This window comes from Hyperolius riggenbachi, chromosome 5 (assembly GCF_040937935.1).
Source record: "Hyperolius riggenbachi isolate aHypRig1 chromosome 5, aHypRig1.pri, whole genome shotgun sequence".
In the NCBI taxonomy this organism is placed as follows: Eukaryota; Metazoa; Chordata; class Amphibia; order Anura; family Hyperoliidae; genus Hyperolius; species Hyperolius riggenbachi.
The window spans coordinates 376440405-376454314 of record NC_090650.1 but is presented as its reverse complement, the minus strand read 5'-3'; the positions used below and the strand labels follow the sequence as shown (position 1 = coordinate 376454314).

At 43.0% G+C, this 13910-nt stretch overlaps 1 protein-coding gene across 1 annotated transcript in view; it reads right to left on the bottom strand.

Moving 5' to 3' along the window:
• Window positions 1–6038: 6038 nt before the first annotated feature.
• Window positions 6039–13910, bottom strand: part of CALB1 (calbindin 1) — a 90096-nt gene continuing 82224 nt past the window's right edge. Inside the window, exons 8-11 of the mRNA XM_068237606.1 lie at window positions 12746–12785; window positions 12596–12649; window positions 10215–10286; window positions 6039–6691 (exon numbers count right to left, since the gene is read on the bottom strand). Of these exons, the coding sequence (XP_068093707.1) occupies window positions 6578–6691; window positions 10215–10286; window positions 12596–12649; window positions 12746–12785 (280 nt within the window). The 3' untranslated portion in view covers window positions 6039–6577. The remainder of the gene's footprint in view (window positions 6692–10214; window positions 10287–12595; window positions 12650–12745; window positions 12786–13910) is intronic.

The window sequence follows — 13910 nt, the reverse complement described above, 5'->3', positions numbered from 1 at the left end:
GCCGGAACAAACAGTTCCGGCCAGCGCTAAGGGCTGGATCGGAGGCGGCTGACGTCCATGACGTCACTCCGCTCGTCGCCATGGCGACGAGGTAAGTGAAACACGGAAGGCCGCTTATTGCGGCCTTCCGTGTTACTTCTGGCCGCCGGAGGCGATCGGAAGAACGCCTCCGGAGCGCCCTCTAGTGGGCTTTCATGCAGCCAACTTTCAGTTGGCTGCATGGAATAGTTTTTTTTTAATTTAAAAAAAACCCTCCCGCAGCCACCCTGGCGATTTAATCAGAACGCCAGGGTGGTTAAACACCAGAGATGTGTGCCCAGTGGTGTAGCTAAAGAGCTTTGGGCCCCGGTGCAAGTTTTACATTGGGCCCCCAAGCACTTTATACATAACAATTCATATGGTGCCACAACTACTCCTGTGCAGTAAGCTCCCAGAGAGACGCAAGCGGGAGCGAGCAGTATTCGTCTAGTTAGACGAATAATTAGACCGGGACCAGCGGCGGGGAACGGAGAATCATAGGAGGATGGCACGGGACATGACAGCTGTAGGGGGCCGATAGAAGCCCCAGGTAAGTGTCTTTTGTTTTTTAAACCCTCCACAGAACACCTTGAAGTAGAGGAGGGGAACAGTATGTTAATGATTACCACTATTCAAAACATATATAGAAGTGATCATTACCAGCATTACTCAATGAAGAGCTAATACTGCAGTTGAGGTAGGGCCCTTAGTGGGCACCTCTGATACAAGGGCCCATTGTGGTTACAACCGGTTGTACGCCACTGTGTGTGCCTTGTGGGTGTTCAGAGCTGGGTTGGAAGATATTGGACCTTTGACTCTGGACCATAGTATTACTTGCATATTGTGTGCCCCATGTTCAGCATTTCTTCATACTCCAGGACATAACACAAGGTGCTTTAACTGTCTGAAGATGGAATAAAATATCATAGCTTGCGCATGCGAAGTTCAGAGACGCCCTTCTTCGGGTCACTTGGGCTCCCAAAGACTTCCAAAGCCTCCCACAGAGGCAGATTGGAACGGCAATGATGGCCTTGGAACAAGGGGGACTGTGAGAGGAATGGGGCAGTTGTTTAGGGCCCAGAGCTTTCCTTCTCCTTAGGTAAGTATCTGTTTGTTTGTTTTCTTCCAATTTAGACCTCCTTTCCCCTAGGACAGTGATAGCTAACCTTGGCACTCCAGCTGTGACAAAAACTACAAATCCCATCATGCCTCTTCCTCCCCGAGTTATGTTTAGAGCTGTCAGAGTATTGCAATGCCTAATGGGCAGGGCCGGATTTACCATAAGGCATTGTACGCACGTGCCTACAGATGCCTGATGATGGAAAGGCGGCTTATTTCCCTCCCAGAGAGCTTCCCTCTCTCCTTCCCTATGTAGACTCCTGAGCAGAGAGTAAATGAGAGGTTTACTCACCCAGCTCTCTGCATTCCACTGACAAGATTTCCTTTCAGTCATGGGCATCTCTAGCTATTTAATACTGAGGTTCCTCACACTACCTAATACTCAGGGGAAGCTCTAGCTACTTAATATTGAGGGTACTTCTGGCTACCTAATACTATAAGGCACCTATGAGGGTCAAGGGAAGTAAGGGAGAAGTAACCACTGGGCCAGTCTGCACACTTGCGGTGCAGTTTAAAGGGGGTTTGTAGGTCCATGGAGGGCGAAGTCTAAGGTGTGAGGACACCTGTGCCTGTGAGGTAAATCCGGGCCTGCTCATAGGGCTTGTAGTTCCATCACAGCTGGAGTGCCTATTTCCTAGGATAGCCATCACTATCCTAGGAATGTGACAGTTCTGGAGACAATTGAACAGCCTGGTTCTGTCTGGAACAAATTGTTTTATAATTTTTTACAAAACTGACACAAAAACTTTTTTTATTGACCTTTAAAAGACCTGGCAGGGTCAATGGCTGCTAAGGAGGGGACCCTAGGATACTGCCTGAGAGCGAAGCTGCGGCGAGGGACTGGAGGAAGCCCCAGGAAAGTAAATCTGATTTTATTTAATTTGCCAGATGTATCCTTTAAGGAACATACACACCTCTTGACTCATGTCGCCGACCGGGGATCAGGCCCCCCTGACAGCTATGCCGCGGCAGAGGGACGACGTAGCAGGGCGGGGTAGCGGCATAGACAATACGATCGGCTATCGTGGGGGTGAGCTGATCTTGCAGATTGAGGGCCGCTATACACTTGCCTGACTATCGGCTGAGGCAGTCGTTAATGACCCCCTCTGCCATCTTTAGTCAGGCGTGTATACGAGCCCAAAGCAGATTGCACACAGAATAATGTAATCAGAGCTGATGAACTTGGAGGATTGGTTTATTTAATGCAATCTGGAGTTCTCCTTAAAGGCAAGTGTTATTATTTGTCTCTAGTGACACATGAACTTTACATTTCACTTCATATACATTACCGCCTGAACAAACATTATGCAGATTAAGGCTCTGTGGCCCTTATCCAATTAATTTTTCCTACCGAGTTTTCTCCCAAGAGATAAATTTTAATTATATCTAAAAAAAAATAACTTTTCATCACTTAATAACAGGTAAAAAAAAAGTAAAATCCCCAAAAAGCACATGGATCCAGTATGGAGAGTGAACCTAGGAGTCTTCCAAGCTCGGATACGTGCTCGACTTACGGAGGAGTGGAGGGTGCCTCTAATTTAAATGTACAATCTAATTTATGCAATTTAAATGTTGTTAGATCAATCAAAAAGGTTACCTCGTAATTGGAGGCTCTTTTCTCTTTGTTTTTAAAAAAAATAATATCAACCTTATTTAGAATAATGTACTGCTAGGTGGGAACTTGAAATGTATTTTATAAAGGTTTCAAACACCTCCTTGGAGAAAACTCAGGAGAAAAAGTGAATTGAATAGGGCCCACAGTCATATCTTAACTTTTCTCCTAAGTTTTCTTCTTGTTTATAGTGTCACACCTATAACAACTGTAGTAAGAAGTATATGGAGGCTGCCATATTTATTCACTTTTAAAGAGAGCCCGAGGTGGGCTCATGAAATTTAAAAAAAAAAACTAGACTACCTGATGCAGGGGGCTGAGCGGATCAGGTAGCCTTCATAACCGCCGCTCCCTGCAGGCCGCAATGGCCCACTTTCACTTTCGTGACCTCCTGGGTCACAATGCTGGAATGAGAGATGAATTCTCTCATTCACAGTGTGCAGGGAGGCGGGGGGGCGACAGAGGGTGTGGCCAGGGCGAGAGCTGCCCAATGGCAGCTCTGGAAAGCCTGCAGGAACGCCCCTGGTGGGGGCGTTTTGAACAGGGAATCCCTCTCCCTCTATGTTTACCCCCGAGATAGCAACAAATATTCGGGGGGGCAGGTTCAGAATGTGGTGGTGTGGAGACACAAAGGCTTGTCATGAGGCAGAAGACATGCCTCTGTGTCCCTTCTGCCCCCAGAAAACCACCTCGGGTTCTCTTTAAGCAATGCCAGATGCCTGGCAGCCCTACTGATCTATCTGGCCGCAGATGTGTCTGAATAACACCAGAAACAAGCATGCAGCTAATTTTGTCAGATCTGACAATAATGTCAGAAACAGCTGATCTGCTGCATGTTTTGTTCAGGGTCTATGGCTAAAAGTATTAGAGGCAGAGTATCAGGGCAACTGGTATTGCTGCTTAAAAGGAAGTAAATATGGCAGCCTCCATATCCCTTCCATTGCAGTTGTCCTTTAATAAAATGCCTCTAACGCCACCAGAAAGAAAGAAAGAGAACATATTCAGAACAATTTTGACTACAGTTTTTCACCTACTTTTTGGTACTTTTTGAACTGCGTAGTGCTGAAAAGGCACACAGGCCTATATGCAATTAACCTTTTACTGAGTTTTCTTCTAGGTGATATCTTTAAACTTGTCAATTAAAATACCTTTTTAAGCCACCAGAAAACAAGAAAATACTCAAAATAATTTTAATAGTACATTCTCACCTACTTTTTGGCACTTTTTTAGTTTAAAAGTGCTGGGAAGTTATTTTAAATCAAAGATGAAAAAGTATCTCCTAGGAGAAAACTCAGGTGAAAAAGGGATTTGCATATGGCCAGCAGGCCCATATACAATTAACATTTTTTTTCCTGAGTTATCTCCTAGGAGATAATTTTCATATTCTCTTTAAAATAACTTTTAAGCATCTTACAATTAAAAAAGTACCTAAAGTTGGTGAAAATGTAATCAAAATTATTCAGAGTATTTGCTTGCTTGCTGATGGTTTAAAATACATTTTATGACAAGGGCCCATATGCAATTAACCTTTTCTCCTTTGTTTTCTCCTAGGTGATATTTTCACACTTGTCAATAAAAGACCTTTTAAACCACCAATAAAAAAAAAATTACTTAAAACAATTTTGATAGTACTTTTCACCTACTGTTGGTACTTTTTACATAGAAAAGTGCTGAAAAGTTTTTATAAATTGAAGTTGAAAAATGATCTCCTAGGAGAAAACTCAGGTGAAAAAGTAAATTGCATATGGCCCAAGAAGGTGTGAAGAAATCACCTAGGGGAAAACTTGAGAGAAAAACTCAATTCACTTTGGCCCATATGCAATCCACTTTTTCTCCAGAGTTTTTTCTCACAACTTGTCATAAAATGCCTCTTAAGCTACCAGCAAGGAAGAAAATACTCAAAATAAACTTGATAGTACTTTTTCACCAACTTTTGGGCATTTTTTCAATTGTTAAATGCTGAAAAGTTAGTTTAAAGAGAATATAAAAATTATATCCTAAGAGATAACACAGGTGAAAAAGTTAATTACATATAGGCCCTTTTCTCTTCTTGGCCCATTTGCAATTCACCTTTTCCCACGAGTTTTCTCCAAGTTGATATTTTCACACCTTGGCCCATATACAATTCACTTTTTCACCTGAGTTTTCTCCTAGGAGATAATTTTTCATCTTTTATTTAAAATAACTTTTCAGCACTTTTCAACTAAAAAAGTACCCAAAAATAGGTGAAAAAGTACTATCAACAATATCTTGAGTATTTTCTTGCTTTCTGGTGGCTTAAAAAGGCATTTTATTGACAAGTTTTAAATTAACACCTGGGAGAAAACTCAGGTGAAAAAGTGAATGGCACATGGGCCCTTGTCAATAAAATGCCTTTTAAACCCCCAGCAAGCAAGAAAATACAAAAATAATTTTTAAAAGTACTTTTTTCTAATACCTTTGATACTTTTTCAATTGTAAAATGCTGAAAAAATATTTTAAAGAGAAGAAAAATTAACCCTCTAGGAGAAAACTTTGGAGAAAACGTGAATTGCATATGGGCCCTTTTCTCTTAAGTTTTCTCCTAGGAGATACTTTTTCATGAGTTATCTCCTTGAAGTAAACTTAAGAAAAAAAAGTGAATTGAATAAGGGCCTCCAGTGAAATCGGATCTAACTAAGGATTCTGAAAAACTGGATTTATGCTGGGAATACACAGTTCGTTTCTGCCGTGCGTTTCTCCTCTCGATCGTTTTTGCTGCTCGATTCTGCAGTAGATTCTCTTATCTTCCGCTCGTTGTTCTTATCTTTTTTCGTTCACTTCTATTAGAAATCTAGCGGCGAAAGAATCGAAAGGGAGATCAGACATGTCGGAAATTATCTATGGAACAATCTAATCACCTCAAAAAGGAACCGTGTATTCCCAGCATTAGATAGTAAAAGGGTGACTACTCCACAGTGGGGGTTATATTGGAACACAGTCGGAATTGCTGAAGGGTTAATAAATTAGCAATTGTGTGACTGCAGGCTAATGCAGGTGCCAGCACTGATAACTTATAATACAAATAAATAAAACAATTCTTGATGTGCAAGTTGCATTCATTCCTTTCAGCAACTCTCTCTATGACCCCAGTGGGGCTGGCAAATCTCTCCCAATAAGCAGAGATAATCAATAATCCCAGTTTCCGTGAAATTTGAGGTCAAAAGCAGTGGATTTATATCAAACAAGATCACTCTATAGAGGATTAAATTGAAAATAAGAATATGACACTCCCGGAAAGCTCTGTTTAGCATTACAACTCCACATACAATTCATTATTTCATACGTTTATTTAAGTTCAGATTTGCGTTCAGTGTGCGGAGCCAGATTGTAACAAATGCCCGTGTTTACTTTAATGAATGTAGTAGGTTTTTTTTTCATATTAAATATATTTCCTTTATCATAAGGATATGGAGGCAAGTCATTGTATCCCTAACCTAGACCCAGCTGCGGTCTTGGAGAAGCCAAAGATGACCGCATTTATCAAAACTTTTATACACGCTGTTCTTTGCAAAGCAAAATAGTACAGCAAAGGACCTCGTTCCCGTTGAATCTGTTCACAGATATACATTCTGTTCCTGACAAAGACATTCTCTTATAATTCCCTCTTATAGTTACAAAAACTGTACATTACAAACGGTATAGAAACAACCCAAATGAAAAAAAAAAAGAAATGAAAAGTCATTTGCAGCACATTCTGGCTAATTTGCTATATGTGGTTTAGATTTACAGATACAAAATAGCAAAGTTAAAGACTATTTTCCTTCTAGTGCCCATTCAGTCGAGTTAGTGGAAGATACGGGAAGGTTGCTAGTTTTCATCAGCGCAGAGGACTAGAGCCAACTCCGTTCTGTAAAGCTTCCCTCCGTCTGACAAAGCCATGATGCTCTTCTTGTAGGTTGGGATGCTGCCGCTGTCTAAGTCCTATTTAAAGAGCAGATTAGGCTTTATAATCCAGTTGACTTAATCATGTGATCATCCCTAGCGAAAATACAGGCCAATGTTCATGACATTTCTAAAGGAACCTGTCAGGCTAGAAAAATGGCATGTGTCAAGCTCTGAGGTTGTCTCAAAGTGGCCATGGGACAATCAATCACTGCTTGAGGCCAATTCAAAAACATTTCTGCAACAATTCCATTAACACTAGTGGACCATATATAACAATACCTTAATACCCCAATGTCAAAACAACAATCATTACAGTTAACACTCAGCTAACTCAGGTCAAAGAAACGGCTCAATCACTTTAGCTGGCAGGGTGTTGATGGATTATCACTTTAGTTTGGAAGAGTGATGATAGATTACTTGGCGATGGTCACATAATCACTGGAGCATTGTGTGCTAGCCTGATGGGAAACCTCATCTGTGAAGGATAAATGAAGACAAAAACTTTCCAAAGCCAGTTGGATGTGGTCCAGTGTAAAAGTCATGGACAGAAGACATATCAAACAAAGTTGTTTAGGTGATACCTTTAATGACTAACAATACTAGATTTCTCTGCAAGCTTTTGAAACTTTAATTTTCTTTTGATCCAGTTATTTGAAGAAACTTAAAGTTTCAAAGGCTTGTGAAGATATCGTGTACAGTTAGTCATTTAAAGTATAACTGAACTGAGAGGGGGTTTGATTGCTCTGGGTGCCGTTGTTTGAATGGTCCCGTGACATATGTCATAGCACACATCTCTCAGTCCAGTGCCCCCTGTGGAATATGGTTGGGGAGGAAATGGCAGTTATCCTCCCAGATCACGCCCCCCTTTTACTAACAACCTTTTAAGACCTGCAGAAAAAAATGTCACCTCTGCACAACTCACCTACTCCTGGATCCCTTTGCTGTCTTTTCTGCCCTGTTAGCTCTTCCGTTCCTCCACCATGTCCTCATGTATTTCTTCACGATATGGCGGGTCAGCGACACGGCGGTGAAGATAGCAGATACACGGCAGCGGAATGGGAGAGCTGATAGGGAAGAAAAAACAGCAAAGGGACCCAGGAGTAGGTGAGTTGTGTGGAGGTACAGGTGTACTTTAAGGTATCACCTAAACAACCTTTGATGATATGTCTTCGGAAACTTCCCAAACAGTGGCGTAGCTAAGGAGCTGTGGGCCCCGATGCAAGTTTTACAATGGGGCCCCCCAAGCACTCTATACATAGCAATTGATACGGTGCACCAAAACCTGCAAATGGCAACTACAGTGTTAGAGGTGCAAGCAAGGGATGGGGAATAGTTTGTTAATGATCACTACTATTCAAAGTATCTATAGAAGTGATTATTATCAGCACAGGACCAATAGAGAGCTAATACTGTAGTTGAGGGAGGGCCCTTCGGGCCCCTCTGGCCCAAGGGCCCCGATGCGGTCGCTACCGCTGCACCCCCAATTGCTACGCCCTTGTTCCCAAAGTAAGGTATGTTCTCCAAACTAGACGTCAGCAGTTGTTGCCACCTATGCAGCCTTGAACTGCTTCAACATCCTCCCTATTCAGCTTATGTTACCCTCTTGGCCAACCTCCTGTCCATCATTTTAGGAAAGAACTCTTGCAACACACATTTTGGGGCGGACAAATATTTTGAAATTGTGGTCGTTTTTATTAGCCTTTATATACAAAACAGGCATCCATCTAAGCAAAGTACATTCCATAGTAAGCCACCAGAAGCTCTTCGACCTTCTGGAGAAAAGACGGGAGTCATGGAAAGCGTGAAGGGGGTTCAGGTGGGTAGCAGTCACCACTTAGGAGTTGCAGCACTGGGTAAGGACTATCTTTATTATTCATAAAGTTGTTATATTATCAGCAATGTCCAATTGTTTGGCGGCTCTTGATTTATGATTATGGAAGGATATATATTCTTTGATCGCTAGTCCACACAATTGGGTCTATACCCTGTCTCATCTCCATGATTTCTTTATTGTGTACTACGTTGTAATTTATTGTGAAGACAACTACTTTCCTGTGTATTTGACGTTTTTCATCGTTTTTCAATTTTTGGGATACGTTCCTTAATAAATTGTTATTTGACTTAATTCAAGTGCTTCTGGCAACTTTATTATGGAATGTACTTTGCCTAAATGGATGCTTGTTTTGTGTAATAGGAATTAACGTGTCCATGGCAACTGCCCGGTTAATGGGCCTATTGCTCTTCATTGTTTTTTTGATGCATCTATTAGCCTTTTGACAAATCATTGTCAGCAGTATTGAAAAGTTTGAAAGTGTTCAGAGCTTACAAAGAGGCCATGTTGGAAATCAGCCCTACCATATTGTTGAAGGAGCGTCCTATCAGTGGTGCCAAAGATGTTCAGAACAAACCCCTAAATCATTATGGCATAGTCAAACACTGTTGCTAAGGTTTAACTGGAACTCTTCATAGATCATACAGAAATCCCTGGCTGATATATTCAATCTCTGCCTGGTTTTAACAAACCTTCCCTTCGATACAGGGGACTATACTTCAGATCAGTTGTTTTTGAGGCTATACTTGTTATGGGAGTGAAGATCACGATGGCCACACTTATTTTATGACCCTTGTGAGATGGGCCCAAGGTCACCATGAAGGGCACCAAGGGGAGGCAAGAGAAGGGGTGTGAACAGTGGAGAGGCCCCATCAAGGTTTGCTGGAGGTCCCCATGAATTGTAGTTATGCCACTGCTTTTGTTCAGTTCTTTAAAATCAATGATCCGTTCACGATGGAGGTCAGAGAACAAAAAGGGATATGGAAGGAATGCAAAAGGGTACTTAATTGTACATGGAGTATAACTCTAATACACAGCTGGTAAATAATGGAGAGTGTCGGTCATGGTTGGCCAGTGACCTCCTAAGCCTCAGACTAGTTGCCTCAGCCTTTGTTGGTAGCATTCTTGACTGGGCTCAATGTCCTTATTATCCCATTAGCTTTACTGATAAATACGTGACAGTAGTACTCCTGGTTGACCCCTCACTACTTGGACCAGCTGCCTCCTACTTTGCTGTTTGCTAAAAGTAGAGGTACTCTCAGGGGCATAACTACAAACCATGGGTCCCCCCAGCGAAATTATGATGGAGCCCTTTAATGTTTACACGTTCCCATGCCTTTCCTTGGTGACCCTCACAGCCTGGGCTCCATTGTCCCTCTATTCCCAGGAATAGCTGCCTCTTCCTCTACCTGATACTGGAGAGTGACATTAATTACTGGAGATCCCAAACCTCCTGGACCTCCTCCTAGTAGCCTCCTCCTGATCTTCTGCCCTGGAATAAGCAGGACCTGTCTACTCTGTCCCTTGCCAGTCAAAATAGAGCTGCTTTTTCCATGATGTTTAAGCAGCAAGTAATCATCTTTAATGCAACACCCCATGGCTCAGTAGACTTAATGTGTTTTCACCAATTGTGGGTGTCCCTTCATTCTCCTTCATAAATGAGTCCGATTTTTGAAATCTAATTTAAAACCAAATTACCATTTCCAAAAATAAAAGCCAGGGCTTTACCTTTTTATTCTTTTCACAGAGATCTTTCAGCAAGGCGTCCAATTCATTTTCATCTATATAACCGCTGCCATCCTGCAAGATAAATGGAAAGGCGTCAAGTGAAAAGACGTGCGTTTAATGTGCTGCACCGCTGCCTTCCAGTCTCAGCTTCATGCAAATGAGAGAAGCAAAGAGTTTTACTGACATCATATTAATGGACTGTAAAGTTTAATGAAGTCTCTTGTTTTATGAAACCTGGAAGTGAGGGCCGTCAGAGAGTTGCAGCAGGCGGGGGGACCTGGCAACAAACACAGAATGAGACAACATCGTGGTGTGGTCAGATGATGTTTTCTGCTGGAGGGTATCTCTCCAGGTTGGGTCAACATTCATTGGTATTCCCACTGCTGGCCTGTTTCCATGCCATCGAGCTTTCGATCCAATAATTTTATCCAATCAGAGGAGAGTCAACACTGCATTATGGCCAGTAGAGGTGAGCTAAGTGTAGCTCCACCACTCATGATTGAAATTATGAGTACAACTTGCTGGCCATGGCAGAGGGGGAATTAAGCTGATGCTCTCCAATTGTGTTCCATGTCACTCCCTTGTTTCCTCCTTCAAACCAGGGAGGAGGAAGCATGGGAGTGATATGGAATGCAAGAAGAGCGCACCAGCTATAGGCTGCCAAATGGGTTCTGCCACAACCAGCATGTTCTACTTAATCAAAAGGATCTGGTGGGAAAATCTCGGTCGCAAGAGTTTGATTGGGTGCCTGATTCGCCGAAGGACTCCTAGACGGTGTTCCCCAAAGTGTATATGTGTCCCTTCCCTGTACCCATGGTGAGGTGAGTGTTGAAGGCTCACACATCCGCTGCTGCAACTCCTAGCCTCCTGTGGTGTCCAGCATCACTGCAGGCGCCTGTACTACATGACACCGGCACAGGTAGCGATGGCACTACATGCTCTGGTGTCATGTGGTACATGCGCTCGTGGTGACCCCAGAAGATGCCAGGCATTGCTCCAGGGGACAGGTGAGCCTTGGACACTTACCACGGGCACAGGGGAGCACACATACCATTGCGGGGGGGGGGGCGGCAGCAGCAGTGCTACGACGTTTGGATGTGCACTCGCATTTCTGCAGTGGAAGTCGGCCCTATCTCCATCAAATCTTATAAGATAAAGCAGGGGCAATTGTTTTATTTTTTTTTAAACCTCACATTGAAGAAGCTGTCAAGCATTGACAACTGCTCCTGAAGTTCAGGGCTCTAAACACATCAATAGCCAACAGACTGGTGATGTGTTCAGTTGCTATGGAGAATGGACGACAGCACAGTGCTCGATTGCTATTGATTTTTTTATGTTCAATATCAACGCTGTGGAGCTGGTACAAAAATCATCCGACTCCGACTCGACGAGTTTAGTAAACCACCGACTCGACTCCAGGTACTCAAAATTGCTCTGGCTCTGTCTCCTCGACTCCGACAACTTAGTCTAATTTTTACAAAGGCTATGGATTTGATTCAAAAATAATCCAACTCCTCACTTTATTGAAACCTCCGACTCCAAGTACCCAAAATTGCTCATATTCCTCGACTCCGATTCCACATGCCAGCCGGTTCAATATGCCAGCTTGGTTTTTAGGGTTCACAACTTTAATTGCGATTTATGGCACCGCCAAGTAAAGCCGATGGGCTGCTTGCCCAATTCAGCTGATCTGGGGTTTTCCTGCTAGACACATGGCCCATATGAAATTTATTTTTTCACCTGAGTTTTCTTCTAGGTGATATTTTCACAACTTGTAAATAAAATGCATTTTAAATCCTCAGAAAGCGGGAAAATACTCAAAATAGTTTTGATAGTCCTTTTTCAAATACTTTTTGGTACTTTTACAGTTGCAGAGTACTGAAAACTTATTTGAAAAAGAAGGTGAAAAAATATCTCCTAGGAGAAACCCAGGAGATAAAGTTATCTGCATATGGGCCCCCATGCAGCCCATATGGGCCCCCATGGCCCATATGCAGATAACTTTATCTCCTGGGTTTTCTCCTAGGAAATATTTGTTCACTTTCTTTTTCAAATAAGTTAATAGCCAAATGCTATTAACTTTTTCTCCTGAATTTTCTTCTAGGACATAATTTTTCATCTTCAATTTAAACTAACTTTTCAATGGAAAAAGTACAAAAAAGTAGGTGAAAATTACTATTAAAATAATTTTGATTATTTGCTTGCTGGTGGTTTAAAACGCATTTTATTGACAAGTCTAAAAATATCACCCAGGAGAAAACACAAGAGAACAAGTGAATTGCATATGGGCCATGCAACAAAAAAAACACCCAGGGGCAGCAGCACAGCCGAGCACACACCGGCATTTCAGAGTAAAGAGGCAGAAATAAATGATCTTGTACCTTATCATATAATTCAAATGCCTTATTAAATTCTTTGCCGCACATCTTGACTCCCTAGAAAAGTGAGGAAAAGAGTGATACGGTTAGCAGACCTGCTGTTATCAATCCAGAAAGAGAGACTACTGTGTATAAGTGAACCACGGCCCATACCTGGAATTTAAGAAGGAAGTTTTCTTGTACAGGTAGTAATCTAGGAGGAGAACACAACACGTTACTAAAAGATTTAAAAATACAGGATGCCTTCAGCTAATGGCGTATTAATAACCTGCAGCTGACCACAGTGCTCTTAAACTCCCCAAAATGATTACATTCTCCTCCTTGCACCTACGGCTATGGGATGCTGGGCAGCATGGTGGCACAGTGGTTATCAGTCTCTCCAGCAAGCTCTTCAGTCCCAGCTTCCATGCCTGGGCACTGTCTGTGTGGAGGTTGTATGTTCTCCCCATTTCTTTGTGTGGCAGGGGAGTTGCTAGCCCCAAAGATCAGTGGCACGTGCCCCGGATTTATTCTGGAGTGCCCCGGATATCCTCCAGGCAGCAGATGGCAGTACTCACTTCCGGCCGCTTGGTCTCCGGATTCTGCAGACATCTCTTCTGGGCTACTCCCCCTAGCGTCTGAGAAAGAATCGTACACTAGAGCTCCTAGCGTCTGATTCTCGGATGCTAGTGGGAGAATCGCCAGCTACAGAGGATGTCTCTAGACTTGGAGAGTGAATGGAGGAGATCAGTAGCTCCTCCTGCTGTGCCACTCTGCTGGAGGAGGGGGGGGGGGGGGGCAGGGAGAGGGAACAGTGAGGACACACACAACAATGCATGCTCCCTATGGAGGCTCCACAGCTTTCAGCATGTCACTACAACACCCAGCATGCCCCATAGCGTTACCACGGCACCCAGCAAGTCCCATATGTTTAAGTGACACTGCTTATTTATGTGATGTGCTGCATTTTATTTTTTTTCTGGATTAATGGAGAGGGGGGCTTTATTCAACATTTTGCTTGGCAGGCCTACATAGACCGCTGTTAAGTTCATGTAAATTTGGTCCCACTTCTGACTACACCCACATTTGGGCGCATGGCCACACCTATTTTTCATCTGGAGTGCCCAAAAGTGCCCCGGTTCTCTTAAGGGGCCCATACACCTAACGATTTTCCCGCCGATATACAGCATATTCGATCACTGTGATCGAATCTGCTGTGAAATCGTTGCGCAAACGCTGACAGAACAACCGATTTCCGTCCAAAATCAATTGTTCCCGTCGATCGGTCCGTGCGTAAGATTTTGCTCAATCGCCCGCGGGTCGGGAGTGCGTCAATAGC